Source organism: Pseudorasbora parva, chromosome 16 (assembly GCF_024679245.1).
Source record: "Pseudorasbora parva isolate DD20220531a chromosome 16, ASM2467924v1, whole genome shotgun sequence".
Classification (NCBI taxonomy): Eukaryota; Metazoa; Chordata; class Actinopteri; order Cypriniformes; family Gobionidae; genus Pseudorasbora; species Pseudorasbora parva.
In genome coordinates, this window is record NC_090187.1 from 10554542 (window position 1) to 10572859 (window position 18318).

Sequence of the window (18318 nt, forward strand, 5' to 3'; positions counted from 1 at the left end):
GAGTCCCTCACATTATGACAAGAAATGTGCAGTATGAAAGTAAATAGGGCTAATTTGTATTACTTTAATACTAAACATGTGTGTTATTTATAGTGCAAGCAATAAGCCTGTCAATTTTAGACATTATTTAATGGGGTGTCTTTGCTGTCACTGTCCACAAAAGGGTCATAGCCTGAAACAATGGAAGGACCTCTGCTGTACTCTCATTAACATGTGTGCATGTTTTTGAACAGGAGGGGGCAGGCTTTACAAGATAATAGTGGATCCATGATTGTGATTGGCTGGTATGTTTTTTTTTTGTGGGGTGGGGGAAGGGGGGGGGGATTGCAAGGGGGTGAGGGGGTGGGGCTGCCTTTCTGGGGGAGGAGAAGGAGGAGGTGAAGGTGGAGGAGGAGGGGGAGACAATGACGGCTTGTATGTAAGAGCCACACACATGCTGGTTGGCATGGACACACGGCAACCAAATGGAAAATAACATTTCTAAAGGATTCTGCTCTCTTCCAGTCCATAATCAGGTAAGGAAAAGAACATGACAAAAAAGAGGGAGAGGAGAGAGTAGCAGAGAGAGAGAGAGAGAGAGAGAGAGAGAGAGACTGGGTGTTTGCAGACTGATGAATGTGAGTGTCAGACAGGTGGATAGATGCTTTGTGAGCTTGTGTAAAGGTCCGTTCACATGTGCATGATGCAGATATTTTTTTTGTGATCAATTGCATACACATGAAAGATGCAAAAGATGCAGCGTTTATAGGTGCATGTGCAATGACTTCACTGCATATCACATATATCTTCAATTGCTATAAGGCTTGTGAGTCTTCAATAGCAGATCGGACTGTATTTGTGTGTAATAGTGCTTGCACGCTTATGTCTGCTTGCAGGTCTTCTCTGTGGCTTTGCTGCTCCTGATGGAATCATGGCAACAGCTCACAGCACTGCCAGAGCTCTCCTCCTGCTAGTCTGCTGTGCTGTCCTCTGCTACTCTATAGGTGAGAGTCTCTGACCTTGGCTCAATGCCCCATAATATCTATGCCTAGGTGAAATCCCACAAAACCTGTCATCCCCATAATTCAACACAAATTTTTTTTTAAAAAAAGTGTTACAAGTGTGTTGACTACTGTACTATTCTTACTAGTAAAGCTAGGTTAGGTAATTTTGGAGAGACTAGCAATATAAAGATAGCATTAGATCCCTCCGTCCCTTCAGAATGCTCTCCAAAGCCACGGCTCCTTCAAAACACATGAACGCGCACAGCCAGAGTCTGCAAGGCGTCACAAGAGACCTCATGTCTCAAAACACATAACATTACAATAATAATGAGCGGAAAAAGCTTAAAGGTTTAGTTCACCCAAAAATGATATTGATGTAATTAATGACTCACCCTAATGCCGTTCCACACCCGTTGGATCACCGTTCATCTTCAGAACACAGTTTAAGATATTTTATATTTAGTCCGACAGCGTATCCAAGCGTATGCAAACTATACTGTCCATGTCCAGAAAGGGAATAAAAACATCATCAAAGTAGTCCATGTGTGACATCAGTTAGTTAATTAGAATCTCTTGAAGCATTGAAAATACATTCCGGTCCACAAATAACAAAAACTACAACTTTATTCAGCATTGTCTTCTCTTCCGCGTTTGTTTTCAAACCTCAAATAAATATTCGAACAGTCATGAATCAGCGTATTGATTCATGATTCGGATCGCCGAATACGCTGATTCATGACCATTTGAATCTTTATTTGAGGTTTGAAAACAAACACGGAAGAGAAGACAAAAAAAAATCCATTATGATCGGATGGGTTATATAGATCATGAAAGGAGGAAACAAATATATATATTAGGAGTATAGTATCTTTCTTGTCGGACACATTTTGTGAGCTGACGCTTGAAACAAACAGTGAGGAGATTTAGACGCTCTATGCGGTGTGGAAATGAACGGGTCTTTATCATCACTGAAGTGAGCGACAATACGATCGCAAATGAACAAACAAAGGAACATGACACACGAGCATATTCAAGCAAAAGCCAGCATATATTAGTTCTCGGCTAATGTCCGTTATGTGTGTTGTGTGTTTTGAATAATGAGCGCTTTCTTCTCACTATCATAAGTAGACACGCCCCTTACCTGCTGATTGGCTACAAGTTTGTTATTGGACTCTTTGTCTCTCTTATTGGAGTCTAAGTCTGTTTTGTAAAACAGTTTTGAAATAACACTATGGGCTCACAGGGCTCGTACACATCTTTATCAAACAAACACAATGGTTTATTTCTCATCCACCCGTGATTGATTAGAGTATTATTTTTGTTTAACTTGGCCCGCCTGATCGGTGGATATAAGCGTGAACCACACACACACGCACCTTTCAAATATGAAGTCAAGAGAATGAACAGTGCAGATCAAAAAGGAATGTTATTTCACTATTTGAGATTCACCGGCCTGCCGATGGGCTTTTATTTTTGTAGCCCATCTGGAAAACAGATAACCCCGGGACGTTGGGCTTCGCGGGTCCTGGCCCATACATGTCCAAGTCTGAACCCGAATCGCAATGAACCAACAAATAAATTATTCTCCAGCCTGTGACAGCGTGCTAAGGTATGTTCTGTTAGACACGTATACACAATCAAAATGATCTGTAACAATGCAATACTATTACACAAAAAACACGTTTTACTCCAATATCCAATATGGAAATAACAGCATTGTGTTTTAATCTCAATATGTCTGCAAATCCAGAATCGACCTGAGACTTGTTTACAAACGATTCCGCAGTGAAATTAAGCGAACTCACGTACAACTCGCTTCCCCACATGAGTTGGAACTTCATTAAAAATAAAGTTCAACCACACATTCCTAATATTTGTATCTGAAGGAAGTTTTCAGCTCTGAAACATATAGGATATTCTTTTATTACTATGACCTTTTATATATCAAAAGCTCAAGGGAAAGTTGATTTCTCAATTTATCACCCCTTTAATAACTTGACAGTTAACATAACATACACTATCTTAACAGGAATTATTCTGATAATAATTTTCCAACATAATGATTAGAAATATTAGGGTGTTTAAAACGTATTTTATTTAATTTTATTCAGGTACTAATTTGCTTAATCTACCAAAATTAAAAACTAAAGGAAGGAAAGTCAAGTAACGCAGGAGTGTTTTAGTGAAGTAGTTTAACAGGACGAATAGTTAAATTGATTTCGGACTACCAAAATCTGAAGATAGCCTCCCCGAAGCTTTACTGGCAATTTTGAAATTTTGCACGCCCTGCTTAGCTCCACAGCAGGGGTGATGAATTGAGAAATCAACTTTCCCTTGAGTTTTTGATATATAAAAGGTCATGGTAATATAAGATTATCCTCTACATTTCAGAGCTGAAAACTTCCTTGTTAGTCAAAGAAAAGCTTTTATAGACACCAGGCCCAGCAAACGGTCTTGTACTTCATTCTTGCTTCATAGCACCACGAAACACCACCTCTACAGCACGTCTAATCCAGTAGCCCCGCCCACCGACTCATGGAGGTGATTGGCTTGTACGAGCTAGCCAACAACAATAAACATGCCGAAGAAGATAGCAAGATATTTGGCTATTCCTGGTTGTGGAAAAACACAGTCGCTGCATAAGCTTCCTTCGGATCCTAATATTAGGAATGTGTGTTTGAACTTTATTTTTAATGAAGTTCCAGCTCACATGGGGAAGACATTCACTTCAGTTCACTGCGGAATCCTTTATAAACAAATCTCCGGTCGATGCTGGATTTGGATCCTACAGGAATGGTGCAACACACTTATGTGAGTAAATAGTATTGCATTGTCATAGATGGTTTTGCTTATGTGTACGTATCTAGCAGAACATACCTTTAGCACGCTTGACTCAGACACGTATGGGTCAGGGCTTGCAAAGCCCGGAAGGCCAATGAATTAGAAAAATTCCGTTCTTGATCTGTCTTGTTGTTGTCTCTTGAGGCTCGACTTTTGAAGGGTGGTCTGCGCATGTGTGTGTGTGTGTGCGCGCGGTTTGAACTCATATCGACTGATCAGGGGATCTTCAGCTCATTAAATATGCAAATCTAATCCAATCCTAGCCATGGGCGTTTACTTCTGTCTCCAGTGTGGCATGCCCATCAGAACCCAGCGTTTTGGAGAGAGCCTCAAAACCAGTGTAGAAAATAGCCTATTACTTATTAGTTATGATGTTTTTGAATGTAAAAAACACAAACATCATTAGTTGACCTCAGACAACAGTATAAAAAAATTAAAAAGCCAGTTCATGACACCTTTAAAAGGTAGTTCACCCAGAAATTAACTGAAATTAATGTACAACCCTTGTGGTTTCCTGAAACTGTATGACTGAAAAAAACAACAACAACAACAACAACAAAAAAATATTAAAGGGGAGGTGAAATGTAAATCCTATAGTACCTATAGAGTAGTATTGCATCCTTCATATCTCCGAAAAGTCTTTAGTTTTATTATATTTATAAAAGAAATCTGGGCTGTACCGAGTCTTTCTGGAAAAAACGAGCGGCTGGAGGCGTATCGTGTGGGCGGAGCTAAAGAATGACGAGGGCACACAAAGCGGTGACGTCCTCAAGCGTGGAGAAGAAAACGTTACCCTAAATAAACCATGGCTATCAATCAGATTCAACTAATACAGATATGATCCAGAATCAGATCCGGAGGATGAAATAAATTGAACAGGAGAAACAGCAACAGCAGGACGTCCGTCTCTGTGGTATGTACTGTATTTAGTGGCCTGTCAACATTTGTGTGTGTTTACAGTTTATGAGGACATGATTCGGCTTATGGACTATTGTATGCGACTAAACCTTAGCAGTAGCAAGCAAAACGGTTTTGCACATCAGACTAGTGTAACGTTATTAATAGAACAACAATAGAGTCCGTTAGCGCATTTGAATGATGAAGCATGCTTTGTGAGAACGCTAGGTTTATGTTTGGGTGGTTTTACAATAAACAAACTGACACCTATTTTGGTCAGCTAAATAAATGTATTTAAACACACACCATAGATCGCATGCTCCATTGATAAATTAACTAACGTTATACACTGTCGTGTTGTTTACTGATGTTTACTCACGCGACGATAGCCAACAACATAGACATTTAAAGCAGTTTTACTCACCGCCTGTTTCCAAAGCACGACCGTGAAGCTTTATCGTTGGGACCGCTCTGTCAAAAACACACTTCTTTGGTAACTGTTAATTTTGTGAAGTCCTGTGACAGCAGTGACCGTGGAGATCCACTTTTGTGACACGATCGAAGCGTATGTTGTGACGCTTCCCGTCAATTCTGTGTTCAAATCGGTTCAAATGCAGCGCTGCCTTCCCGGAATGCTGTGCTGAAGCGTTGAAGTCGCTCGACGTCACCCATAGGAATAAAGTGGAGCGCGGCGCGACAGACGTGTTGCACGGACTAGTGGATCTGCTGCACCTGAGAGCAGTGTTTATGGGCGGCGTGCATCTAGTCACGCACGCGCGCACCCTTCCGGGAGAAGAGCCCGTACGGCCCATACAAGGGCCTTCCGCTCTGTCGACGTCAAGCGGACCCATACTCGAAAAAAAAACTCTCAGAAACTTGTGAGAAACCGGAAGGAGTATTTTTGACACAGAAATACTCCATCAAACGTCCAACATTAGTTTTTGAAACTTTGTCTATGTTTAGGATGGGAATCCAAGTCTTTAACAGTGTAAAAAGCTCAGTATGCATGAAACAGCATTTCACCCCCCCTTTAACAAACATGGATTGTTTGAGAATTTTAAGTGAAGTATTTTTAGAATTTTTGTTTTAGTTTTTTTTTGTTCATACAATGGAAATCAATTATCAACAAAACGGTTACAACTATAATTTCTGCTATAAGTATTAAACTATTACACTTTAAATATATTATTTAACAAAGAGGGTTGCCGCATGGATGACAGTGACCTCAGAATGTTGTGAATGGCCAGAATTGATTATTTCAAAGTAATTTATAATATAATATAATATAATATAATATAATATAATATAATATAATATAATATAATATAATATAATATAATATAATATAATATAATATAATATAATTTCCCTGCCTTTGCTTTTGATATCCCTGCTTCTGGTCAGATAGCATGCTCTTCTAATTTGTAACAGTAGATGCTGATTTATGTTAATTGTTAAACATATCATGTAGTTAATTTAGTTTTTCTGCATTTTTTTTTATCGTTCATTTATTCTGAATAACGCTACATACATTGTCTAAATTTCTACATTAATTTCAATGATGACATTCTTGTTTAAATATGTCTTTGCATACCTTAAATATACCCTCCTGGTTGTTTTAAGTTGCACCTTGATATAATATAAAAATATATAATGTCATTGATAAGATCACACTTCAACTGTCTCTGTGTTAGTCAGTGAGGGGTGAGAGATAAAAAATATCAGTTGCCACAATACTGTGTATACAGTATGTGGCATGTTTTTTAGACTTTTGAGGAAATAGATTTTCTCTGCTTTTCCCTTGGGCTCATAGCTTTAGCTTAAAGGGAAAATATAGGAAGTTATGACCCTTAAATTAGTTTTGTTTGTGTAACTTAGCCATGTTGATTTAGTCATTGAATTCTATAATTTAGTCATTACTAGTTATATTGTAGAACTGTCCACCTAAAGCCATGCTTGTAGTAAATATGGGATACACAATAATTGTGCAATGGTATTACATTTGTCACAGTCATTCTTTGCATTTTAATTAGTAATGGTCAATTCAGGTCATTAATATGTTGCTTTTTTCATCTACAATTCAACAAAAAAGACTTTATTCTAAGATCAAATAGTAAAACCACTGTGTTCTTTGAAGATGTACAGAAACAGAGTTTAGTGCAGAAATCGGATTATGTTTGCAGTGATTCAGTGTTTTAATAAGTCATGGTGCACATGTTCGCCCACACTGATTATCAATTTATGAGATAGTACAGGTCAGCTGTAAAAGTGTGACCTGATAATTAATGTTTTTTTCTAATTAGTCTTATATTGATCAAGGAAGACCAGAACCACAGATATTGATCAATGGCAAAACAAGCTGAAACTGGAATACCATCTGCAGCTTTGGGGCAGAGATAAAATGGCAAAATCCAATCAATATCTAAATATGGTGCTGAATTATTGGCATATAAATGCATAAATAAATGTATGCTATTTGGGTCTTACCCCACTTTTTTATGATAAATGCAGCACCAATGACCAACAACCTCATTTTAGACAGAAATGAGGAAAATTAGGCTTGCAGTGTTTTATGGCTTCTGGGTCAAATCATTACCTTGAGTCTCAGTGAAGCTAGAATAGTTGACTAATTCTGCTTTATATTACATCGATCTTTAGACATCCAAAAAACTGAATTCCAGCTCTACCAAATAATATATAGTTAAGATTTTTAAACAGGCTGGTAAGTGTTATATACACTGATAAGGCATAATATTATTACCACCTTCCTAATATTGTGTTGGTCCCCCTTTTGCTGCCAAAACAGCCCTGACCCGTGCGGGCATGGTCTCCACTAGACCCCTGAAGGTTCTTGGCACCAAGAAGTTAGCAACAGATCTTTTAAGTCCTGTAAGTTGCAAGGTGGAGCCTCCATTGATCGTAGCCTACTTGTTTGTTCAGCACATCCCCAGAAAATCGATTGGATTTAGATCTGGGGGATTTGGAGGCCAATTCAACACCTCAAACGTGTTGTTGTGCTCCTCAAACCATTCCTGAATCATTTTTTCTTTGTGGCATTATCCTGCTGAAAGTGGCTACAGCCATCAGGGAATACTGTTTCCATTAAAGCGTGTATATGGTTTACAACAATGCTTAGGTAGGTGGTACGCGTCAAAGTAACATCCACATGCATGGCTGGACCCATGGTTTCCTAGCAGAATATTGCCCAAAGCATCACACTGCCTCCACCAGCTTGCCTTCTTCCCATAGTGCATCTTGATGCCATGTGTTCCCCAGGTAAGCGAGGCACATGAACCTTCCACATGATGTAAAAGAAAACATGATTCATCAGACCAGGCCACCTTTTTCCATTGCTCCGTTGTCCAGACCTGATGCTCACATCCCCACTGTTGGTGTTTTTGGCAGTGGACATGGGTCAGCAAGGGTACCTGACTGGTGTGCGGCTATCCACCACATACGCAACAACCATCATTAACTTCTTGAGCAATTTGAGCTACAGAAGCGTTCGCTCCCACGTGCATCAATGAGCCTTGGCCACCCATGACCTTGTCGCAGGTTCACCACTCTTCCTTCCTTGGAGAACTTTTGCTAGATACTGACCACTGCAGACCAAGAACACACCCCAAAAAGAGCTGCAGTTTTGGTGATGCTCTGACCCAGTTGTTTAGCCATCACAATTGAACCCTTTTCAAACTCGCTCAAATCCTTACGCTTGCCCATTTTTCCTGCTTCTAAAACATCAACTTTAAGGAAAAAGTGTTCACATGCTGCCTAATATTTCCCACCCACTAACCGGTGCCGTGATGAAGAGATAATCATTGTTAATCACTTCACCTGTGTGTGTGTGTGTGTGTGTGTGTGTGTGTGTGTGTGTGTGTGTGTGTGTGTGTGTGTGTGTGTGTGTGTGTGTGTGTGTGTGTGTGTGTGTGTGTGCGTGTGTGTGTGTGTGTGTGTATATATATATATATATGGTTCTACAAGAAGCTGATGGTTATACATAGTTTGTCACCCATCCATAGTTTGTCTCCATTTTAATTTTTTATTAAATAAATAATGACAGTGTAATAATATGGTAATATGTCATTTGGTGTTGTTCATCTTAGGTTATATTTACTTTATGACCTGCCAAGGACCAGATGATTTTTGATTAGTAGAATTCAATAGGGTGTCCTTTCTGTTTTACATGATTACTATGAAGAAGTCAGAAGATTAAATGATGGGCTAGTCATAATGCACATTGTATGGTGTTGTTAGTTTAGCAACATGCTTATGGCAAACTTGTGCTTCAATTATGCACATGAAGGACATTTGTATGATGCATATAATTACTGCATATGTTAAACATTTTAAATCAATCCCTTGCCAGCTTTCATTTTAGAATGCTTGCTTTGGATGCAGTTTCCTATAAAGCAGTAGACACTAGGTTTTGAAACAGCTGTAGTGTTTGACATTCCACTTTGAAGAATATCCCCCCCACCAGTGATGGTAACACAAGCCAGATCATCTAAACCAGTTTCACATTCAGAGATTCATAAATCTTAATTCATAACTGCCCCCACAGAAAAGAGCATGTGTTTAGAACATCATGTTTCCCTTAGTGACTCAGACGTTGGAAGCCCTGAGAGGCAAATCGGATCACACAGGATATTGGCATGATAGCAGCAGCTGCTGGAGATCCAATAACAACGCTAAATGAGCTTCATTACAGTTCAAGTATACAATGTACATTAAAACAGAAGTAATTTTTAAGGCATCTTTGAAAGGATCAAGCTCTGATATTAACTGATATTCCATAATTCCAGCAAGAACTCATTCTATCGGCCTGTATTTTCTTGTAGTTGACTCTAAAAGGTGCAGGTGCTCGCTCGTTACAAAGCCTAAATGTCTTGGGTGAGATGTTCATTGTGAGATCAATATGTTAATTGACAAAGTGTCAACCAAATTGTCACACCTTCTATAAGCCTGTGCGGTCCTTGAATCTGGGACTGTTGCCATCTAATTGCTGTTCTTTATCGCCCCAGTCCCTTCTGATGCAATAAAAGATAGATTAACATGAAGTTGTTGATTTCTTTAAGGGCCTCCTGTGCTGTCTTCCTATGCCAAGACAGAAGACAAGCTGTTTAAACATCTCTTCACCAACTATCAGAAATGGGTGAGACCAGTGGAGGATCTAAATGGAACAGTGCAAGTCAAATTTGGTCTGGCAATCTCCCAGCTGGTGGATGTGGTGAGAATCAGCCATTCTAAAAATAGCAAAATCTTACCTTACAATAAAGATTACATTTTAAATGATATACATTTGTCAATTATCTATCATTAAAATGTATTTTACTGTTAACTTTTATGTTCTGTGGTCAGTAGGTTTTTTTGTCGTTTTTGTGTTAGATTGACAGGGTAAATCATCCATAATATGTGACATGTACAGCATTGAATTATCTGGGACCGCAAACATAAATAACATAAAAAAGGTTAATGGAATAACACAGATATAATATCAGATGTTTTGTTGTTGGTTAGGATGAGAAGAACCAGCTGATGACAACCAATGTGTGGATAAAACAGGTAAAAGAGGACTCAATAATGCAATGAGGTTGATCTGGTTAACATGAAATATATTTGCCTTTATTTTGCTTTCATATTGTCTACATTTTGAAAGTATATATTTTATTACCAATGTGTTCTATTTTGGTGGTATTTGGTAATGAGTGCACAACACACCTTTCCAACCACACGTTGCTTTCTTTATGGTTATATTGATTTGGTGAACAGCTTTGTACATAAATCCATGCCTCTCTGCATTCAGGAGTGGACAGACATGAAGCTCCGATGGAATCCGGATCATTACCTGGGCATCACTTCCATCAGAGTTCCCTCGGATTCCATCTGGAGACCTGACATTGTGCTCTATGACAAGTATGTGTATGATTCTGAAAAGACAAAAGAGAGGGACTGAACTTTCTAATATAAACATAGGCACGTTTCTTATTCAAAGGAAATGGACCCCATTTTCCTACAGCTTCTAAATTCACAATTAAAGAAAGTATTCACACAAAATCAAGAGTAGAACAAAATAACAAAATTCACATAAGGGAAGAGCACACTAAGACATTCCCCATGCTCACAGTTTAAGCTGTTACACAAATCATTTACACAAGTGGAAAAGGAAAGACACATTTACACAAAAGATAATTCAGTTATTCATATACCAATACACTTTCTGTTATTAGAAGTCACAATTCTGGATCAGGGCAAGGGGTAAAGAGCGTTGTTGTCAGCATAACTTCTCTACAATGTTATACTACCTGGTTTTGGTGACGTTCAATCACTGATGTGCATTAGCTGGTACCCAATTAGCAAGCACACAACATATAAAACGGCCAATAAGAAAGTATTACTCTCCCCAGATCTAATGAAAACCTGATTCCAAAAAAGTTGGGACAATATATTATTATTCACAATAGAATATAGATAATGTGTTGAAAGTGAGACATTTTGAAATGCCATGCCAATTATTGGCTCATTTTCGATTTCATGAGAGCTAAATAATATATAAATAAATAAATACTAGAGCAATATCAGAAAGGAGTTTCTCAGAGAAAAATTGCAAAGAGTTTAAAGTTATCATCATCTACAGTGCATAATATCATCCAAAAATTGAGAGAATCTGGAACAATCGTGTGCGTAAAAATTTGAAGTTATTTTTTGAAAACTTGGACGCCATGTCACAGACTAAAGAGGACAAGGACAACCCAAGTTGTTATCAGTGCTCAGTTCAGAAGCCTGCATCTCTGATGGTATGGGGTTGCATGAGTGCGTGTAGCATGTACAGCTTACACATCTCTAAAGGCACCATCAATGCTGAAAGGTTTATCCAAGTTTTAGGACAACATATGCTCCCATCCAGATGTCGTCTCTTTCAGGGAAGACCTTGCATTTTGCAACATGACAATGCCAGACCACATACTGCGTCAATTACAACATCATAGCTGAGTAAAAGAAGGATCCATGTACTGAAATGGCCAGCCTGCAGTCCAGACCTTTCACCCATAGAAAACATTTGGCACATCAAAAAAGAGAAAGATTATAAAGGCAACTAGAAGCCTGTATTGGACAAGAATAGGACAACATTCATATTCATAAACTTGAGCATCTCAGTCCCCCGACGTTTGCAGATTGTTATAAAAAGAAGAGGGGATTATTATACAATATACTCAACTATTTTGAGATGTGTTGATTCCATGAAATTTAAAATCTCAGTTTAAACATTTGATATGTCATCTATGTTGTATTCTGAATAAAATGTTAAAATTTGAAACTTCCAAAATCATTGCAATCTGTTTTTATTGACAATTTGTACAGTGTCCCAAATTTTTTGAAATCAGGTTTGTACATCCACAGGACAGGGCGAAACAATATGTAAAATGTATGTAAGTATGGCCAAATCGTTTTTTAAATCACATTTCATTTTAAGCTTGATCTTATCTGTATTTTTGCAACCTGACAAACTCAAAGTTTGACAGAGAATGGAAAATGGTTTGTACCGCTATTATAAGTTCTATATATAGATAGATAGACCTATTGGTCAATTTTAATGTTTCCAACTCCCTGACATGCTTGTAAAAGTACAAAAAACTTCACTTTTGAAATGTGAAACAAAGTTTTTTTCTCAGTTTACTTAATTTTCATTAAATTTGGACTGTATCTCATGACTGAATGATTCTCACCTGCAGTGCAGATGGTAATTTTGAGGCCACAGTGACAAAAGCAGTGGTGAGATATGATGGCACTATCTCCTGGACCCCTCCTGCCAACTATAAATCTGCCTGCACCATCGATGTGACATTTTTTCCCTTTGACCTTCAGAACTGCTCCATGAAGTTTGGCTCTTGGACCTACGATGGTTCCCAGGTAAGTGTTTAACTATTTTTTAGAGGCATTAAAAATAATGTTTGCTTGTAGATTAAATCTGTTAAAAGTTAACATTTTAAAATTACATTTTAAATAAGTCAAAATTCTGAAAATTATATACTTACTTAAAACCTTTATTTTAATATTTATTATTTACCTTAATCAGAATCATTAAATATCATAAATCCCTTGTAAAAGTAATTAAAATGACTGGTCTTCTGTATTCCTAGTCTTCTGAAGCCATACAGTTTCTTTTCAACATATGGATAATCATGTAACATCTGCATACTGCATCTGCATTTTTTTTAAGGTGGACATTCTCCTTGAAGATGTACATGTGGACAAACGTGACTATTTTGACAACGGTGAATGGGAGATTGTGACAGCCACTGGCAGCCGGAGTTTGAGAAGTGACGGGACATTTTTCTATCCATCCATCACCTACTCCTTTATTATCCGACGTCTTCCACTTTTCTACACACTCTTCCTTATCATTCCTTGCATTGGATTGTCTTTCCTGACTGTGCTGGTGTTTTATCTCCCATCTAATGGAGGAGAGAAAATCTCCCTCTGCACGTCTGTCCTCGTCTCCCTTACCGTCTTCCTTCTAGTGATAGAAGAGATCATCCCTTCCTCCTCAAAGGTGGTACTCTTTTTAAGACTTCAAAGTTATAATGACTTCTATATTTAAAGCTACACTCTGTGATATTTTCCCCCATCTAGCGGTGAAAAGGTATATGACCATCCAGCGAATAATAGTTTCTGTTCCTCTCAATTCTGATTTCGTTTTAACTCCTACGGTGGCCGATTTAGTCCAATATTATCATGGCAATCCCCCTCTTTACATTCGACATGGTGCCATCGAGTGTTAAAATGTGAAAGGCGAAGCATGAATTTACGGATATGTCCCTCTTTGGCTAATGTACTTTCAAGATGGTGGGGAACATGGCGACCCGCATTCGAACCCCTCACCCATATATATTTTCAATGGCATATTATAAACTTATGAGAATAATTTATTACTTGAAAGAAGTAAATATACATTAATGAGCACATATATTTTTGAAAGAACTAAGTGTTTTTAGCTAAGAATAAACTAAAAAAGTTACACAGTGTAGCTTTAAATGAGGTGTGCCACGCACAGCACTTTCTTAATTATTTCACATTATTGTCTACAATACAAGAGTAAATTGCATTATTTAGCTATTGGTTGTCTGTGTGATACATTTTCACCACAAATATAAGTTCATTCATGTAGGCATTGAAGTTCTTTTCTGTATTTACTTTAAGGGGATAACAGGATATATTGAATAGTATAGGATAATATATACTATTCAAAACTTAACAACTGAAAATATGTATATATATATATATATATATATATATATATATATATATATATATATATATATATATATATATATATATATATATATATATATATACTCACCTAAAGGATTATTAGGAACACCATACTAATACTGTGTTTGACCCCCTTTCACCTTCAGAACTGCCTTAATTCTACCTGGCATTGATTCGACCAGGTGCTGAAAGCATTCTTTAGAAATGTTGGCCCATATTGATAGGATATCATCTTGCAGTTGATGGAGATTTGTGGGATGCACATCCAGGGCACGAAGCTCCCGTTCCACCACATCCCAAAGATGCTCTATTGCGTTGAGATCTGGTTAATGTGGGCGCCATTTTAGTACAGTGAACTCATTGTCATGTTCAAGAAACCAATTTGAAATGATTCGAGCTTTGTTACATGGTGCATTATCCTACTAGAAGTAGCCTTTAGAGGATGGGTACATAGTGGTCATAAAGGGATGAACATGGTCAGAAACAATGTTCAGGTAGGCCGTGGCATTTAAACGATGCCCAATTGGCACTAAGGGGCCTTAAGTGTGCCAAGAAAACATCCCCCACACCATTACACCACCACCACCAGCCTGCACAGTGGTAACAAGAGATGATGGATCCATGTTCTCATTCTGTTTACGCCAAATTCTGACTCTACCATCTGAATGTCTCAACAGAAATTGAGACTCATCAGACCAGGCAAAATTTTTCCAGTCTTCAACTGTCCAATTTTGGTGAGCTTGTGCAAATTGTAGCCTCTATTCCTATATGTAGTGGTGATGAGTGGTACCCGGTGGGGTCTTCTGCTATTGTAGCCCATCCGCCTCAAGGTTGTGCGTGTTGTGGCTTCACAAATGCTTTGCTGCATACCTCGGTTGTAACGAGTGGTTACGTCAGTCAAAGTTGCTCTTCTATCAGCTTGAATCAGTCGGCCCATTCTCCTCTGACCTCTAGCATCAACAAGGCATTTTCACCCACAGGACTGCCTCATACTGGATGTTTTTCCCTTTTCACACCATTCTTTGTAAACCCTAGAAATGGTTTTGCGTGAAAATCCCAGTAACTGAGCAGATTGTGAAATACTCAGACTGCCTGTTTGGCACCAACAAACATACCAAGCTAAAAATAGTTTAAATCACCTTTCTTTCCCATTCTGGAGTTTTGGAGTTCAGGAGATTGTCTTGACCAGGACCACACCCCTAAAAGCAACTGCCATGTGATTGGTTGATTAGATAATTGCATCAATGAGAAATTGAACAGGTGTTCCTAATAATCCTTTAAGGCGGGCGTACACTGTGCGAATTCAGACACTCGGAAGGTCGTGAGATATTGCAGATGCTACGAGTCATTTAATTTGATCATCGCATCAAATCAGCTGGTACACGGCACGACTGTTTGCACCGCGAGCCGGCCGCAATCACACAAGCTTTCGTGTTAAACACAGACACCGGAGCTTTCAGTGCTGCTGCTATAGCTTCACATACAAAAAATAAAGAAAAAATGTGTGCAAATGATTTGTTGAAAAGCAGAGAACAGTAGCCATTCCTTTCAACCGAAACAACCAGAGGGAGAGAGAAGGGTGCGTGTGAGAGAGAGAAAGAGTGTGTGCGTGAGTGTGTGTGAACGCTGTATGTTTGCAGCCACTGAGCTAATAATACTCATAGATTGAGCCTATGTAACGTGCTTGTGCATGATTTGGCAATAGGGGACAGTCATATGCTGGTAAAAATCGGGCCGACTCCCCGAACTTTTTAAACATCTAAAAACACCGTCTTTCAGATGAGACGTTAAACCGAGGTCCTGACTCTCTGTGGTCATTAAAAATCCCAGGATGTCTTTCGGAAAAAGAGTAGGGGTGTAACCCCGGCATCCTGGCCAAATTTGCCCATTGGCCTCTGTCCATCATGGCCTCCTAATAATCCATATATCCTGATTGGCTTCATCACTCGGTCTCCTCTCCACCAATCAGCTGGTGTGTGGTGAGCGTTCTGGCGCAATATGGCTGCCGTCGCATCATCCAGGTGGGTGCTGCACATTGGTGGTGGTCGAGGAGATTCCCCCCTTCAATGTAAAGCGCTTTGAGTGCCTTGAAAAGCGCTATATAAATCCAACGCATTATTAACATGTTTAAAAATTATCGTAAGGTCAGGAGGTGCTCTTAACGTGCTCGGCAGGTCTCGTATTTTCTCTCACACAGTGCGAGCCGTGACCATACAAGCATCCACGATGTCAGCGCGATTTCTCCCGAGAAAAAAAAAAAGTCTGCGAGTTCGTACGACAGCAAAAATCGCACCGTACGCCCGCCTTTAGGTGAGTGTGTATATATGTGTGTGTGTGTGTGTGTGTGTGTGTATGTCTGTGTGAGTGCTTTTTTGAGCTGGGATAGTTCACCCCAAAAGTGACAATTTTCTCTTACCTTATCCCAAAATGTACACAATAAAAAATGTAATAAAAATAAAAAGTCACTATAGGGTTAGGGCTACGATTAGGTTCATTGTAGGGTTATTTGCATTTAATTATGCATAATTTATTGTTATTACTATATTGTATTTACATGTAATGTATATAAAATTGTTTAAATGTTAAATTCTCATTTGCAAATAGCTCTGCAATTTTCAAATGACTTATGTTTTCTGCAATCTTATTTTCTGTCCCAGGTGATTCCTCTCATTGGAGAATATTTGGTCTTCACTATGATCTTTGTGACGCTTTCCATTGTCATCACCGTCTTTGCCATTAACATCCATCATCGCTCCTCATCTACTCATCACAGCATGGCGCCCTGGGTCCGCCGGATCTTTCTGCACCACCTGCCTAAACTGCTGTGCATGCGCAGCCATGTGGACCGCTACGCAACCACTGCAGGGAGGCAGAGAGCAGAGCTGGGCTATGAGAAGAGTTTGGGCCAGGATACCACTCTGCTCAATGCAGAACACAGTCTGCGGGCAGCCTTAGAATCTATACGTTACATCACGCTTCATGTGGTGAAGGAGAATGAAGTCAGAGAGGTAAGATTGTTATTGTCTCACTTAAGCATCACAGGCATGATTGTAAGTTTTTAGCTCTGATGATTTCTAATATGATGCCTCTTTTTAGGTTGTTCAGGACTGGAAGTTTGTGGCCCAGGTATTGGACCGGGTTTTCCTGTGGGCATTTCTCTTAGTATCAGTGCTTGGCTCTGCTCTCCTTTTTATTCCTGTCATCTATAAATGGGCCAATATCATTGTTCCCAGCTATGCTGGAAGTACCACCTAAAACACATGAATGTATGAAATTTAGCTTGGATAAAGTTTTTGCATTATTGTTACATTTATTATTACATCTATGCAACTTGAGCGCTGTCATTTATGCTGTAACATGCTGCACCACATTTTGTTGTATGATGAAGTCATTAAAATAAAATTTACAATAAATAATAAATAAATAAATATAAATTGTGCATTATAACAATTTATAATTGTTTCCTTATGGGGAAATTAACCAAAAATGTAGATTACTCATCTATATCTACGTGTACTTTTTGTCCAATCAAATGGTCTCTGGTATGAGAATGCTCCTCCCCCTAATGCCATCTGCAGTGTTTTCTGGGATGTGATGTTAGCTAAAAGCTTGGGGCTATGTAACCCTTGTGCGTCCTTGAGGAGTTTTTTTTTTCTTTTCTTTTTTAAATAAATATAATTTTGCCTGTTAATGGCAACTGCATTAGTTTTGCCACAAGTGTGTATTGTAATTGGTATTGTACTGTGTCACCCTCTTTTCCTTTCGTAAATCTATTTCACATTAGATACACAAAATAATTACACTAACGAACTTAAAGGGATAGTTCACGCAAAAATGAAATTTCTGTCCAAACTCAATGCTTCTCTTTGAAAAAAACACATATGATATCTGGTGTTTTACCTAAACATGAATAATCTGGCAACCATATGCACGCAAGCTCTCTCTTTCTCGCGTGGATGATCTGAAAACACCTATAAACAAGTAGGCTGCACTTTAGCCATTTGAGATGTTCTGCTTAAAGTGTCATTCAGTTGGCCTGTGTTCTGTCAGGACTGACGAGCCGCTTTGCTGAACATTTGAACTGCGGTGTGCTGTTAATAGAGCAATCTGATTGGCTGAAATAAGCCTATCAGAGCAGAGCTCAACATTAATATTAATTACTCTTCCAAATAAGGCAAAAACAAAGCATTACATCCTAGGGACAATTTATAGGGTTGTAAATGGACCTGTAAAACTGTATCTGGACAATTTTTGCCCTTAAATAAGCCACATAGCCTCTATGTAGATATCAGAGAACATTTTAACATATTGTTTCAACTCATTCTAG

The 18318-nt window shown here is 38.6% G+C and overlaps 1 protein-coding gene across 1 annotated transcript; it reads left to right on the plus strand.

Moving 5' to 3' along the window:
- Nucleotides 1–377: 377 nt before the first annotated feature.
- Nucleotides 378–17363, plus strand: chrna5 (cholinergic receptor, nicotinic, alpha 5). Its single transcript, XM_067419688.1, has 9 exons — nucleotides 378–515; nucleotides 876–983; nucleotides 9797–9948; nucleotides 10239–10283; nucleotides 10525–10634; nucleotides 12452–12629; nucleotides 12940–13272; nucleotides 16649–16999; nucleotides 17088–17363. The coding sequence occupies exons 2-9, from the start codon at nucleotides 911–913 to the stop codon at nucleotides 17244–17246; spliced, it is 1401 nt and encodes a 466-aa protein (XP_067275789.1). The 5' UTR covers nucleotides 378–515; nucleotides 876–910; the 3' UTR covers nucleotides 17247–17363.
- Nucleotides 17364–18318: the final 955 nt, after the last annotated feature.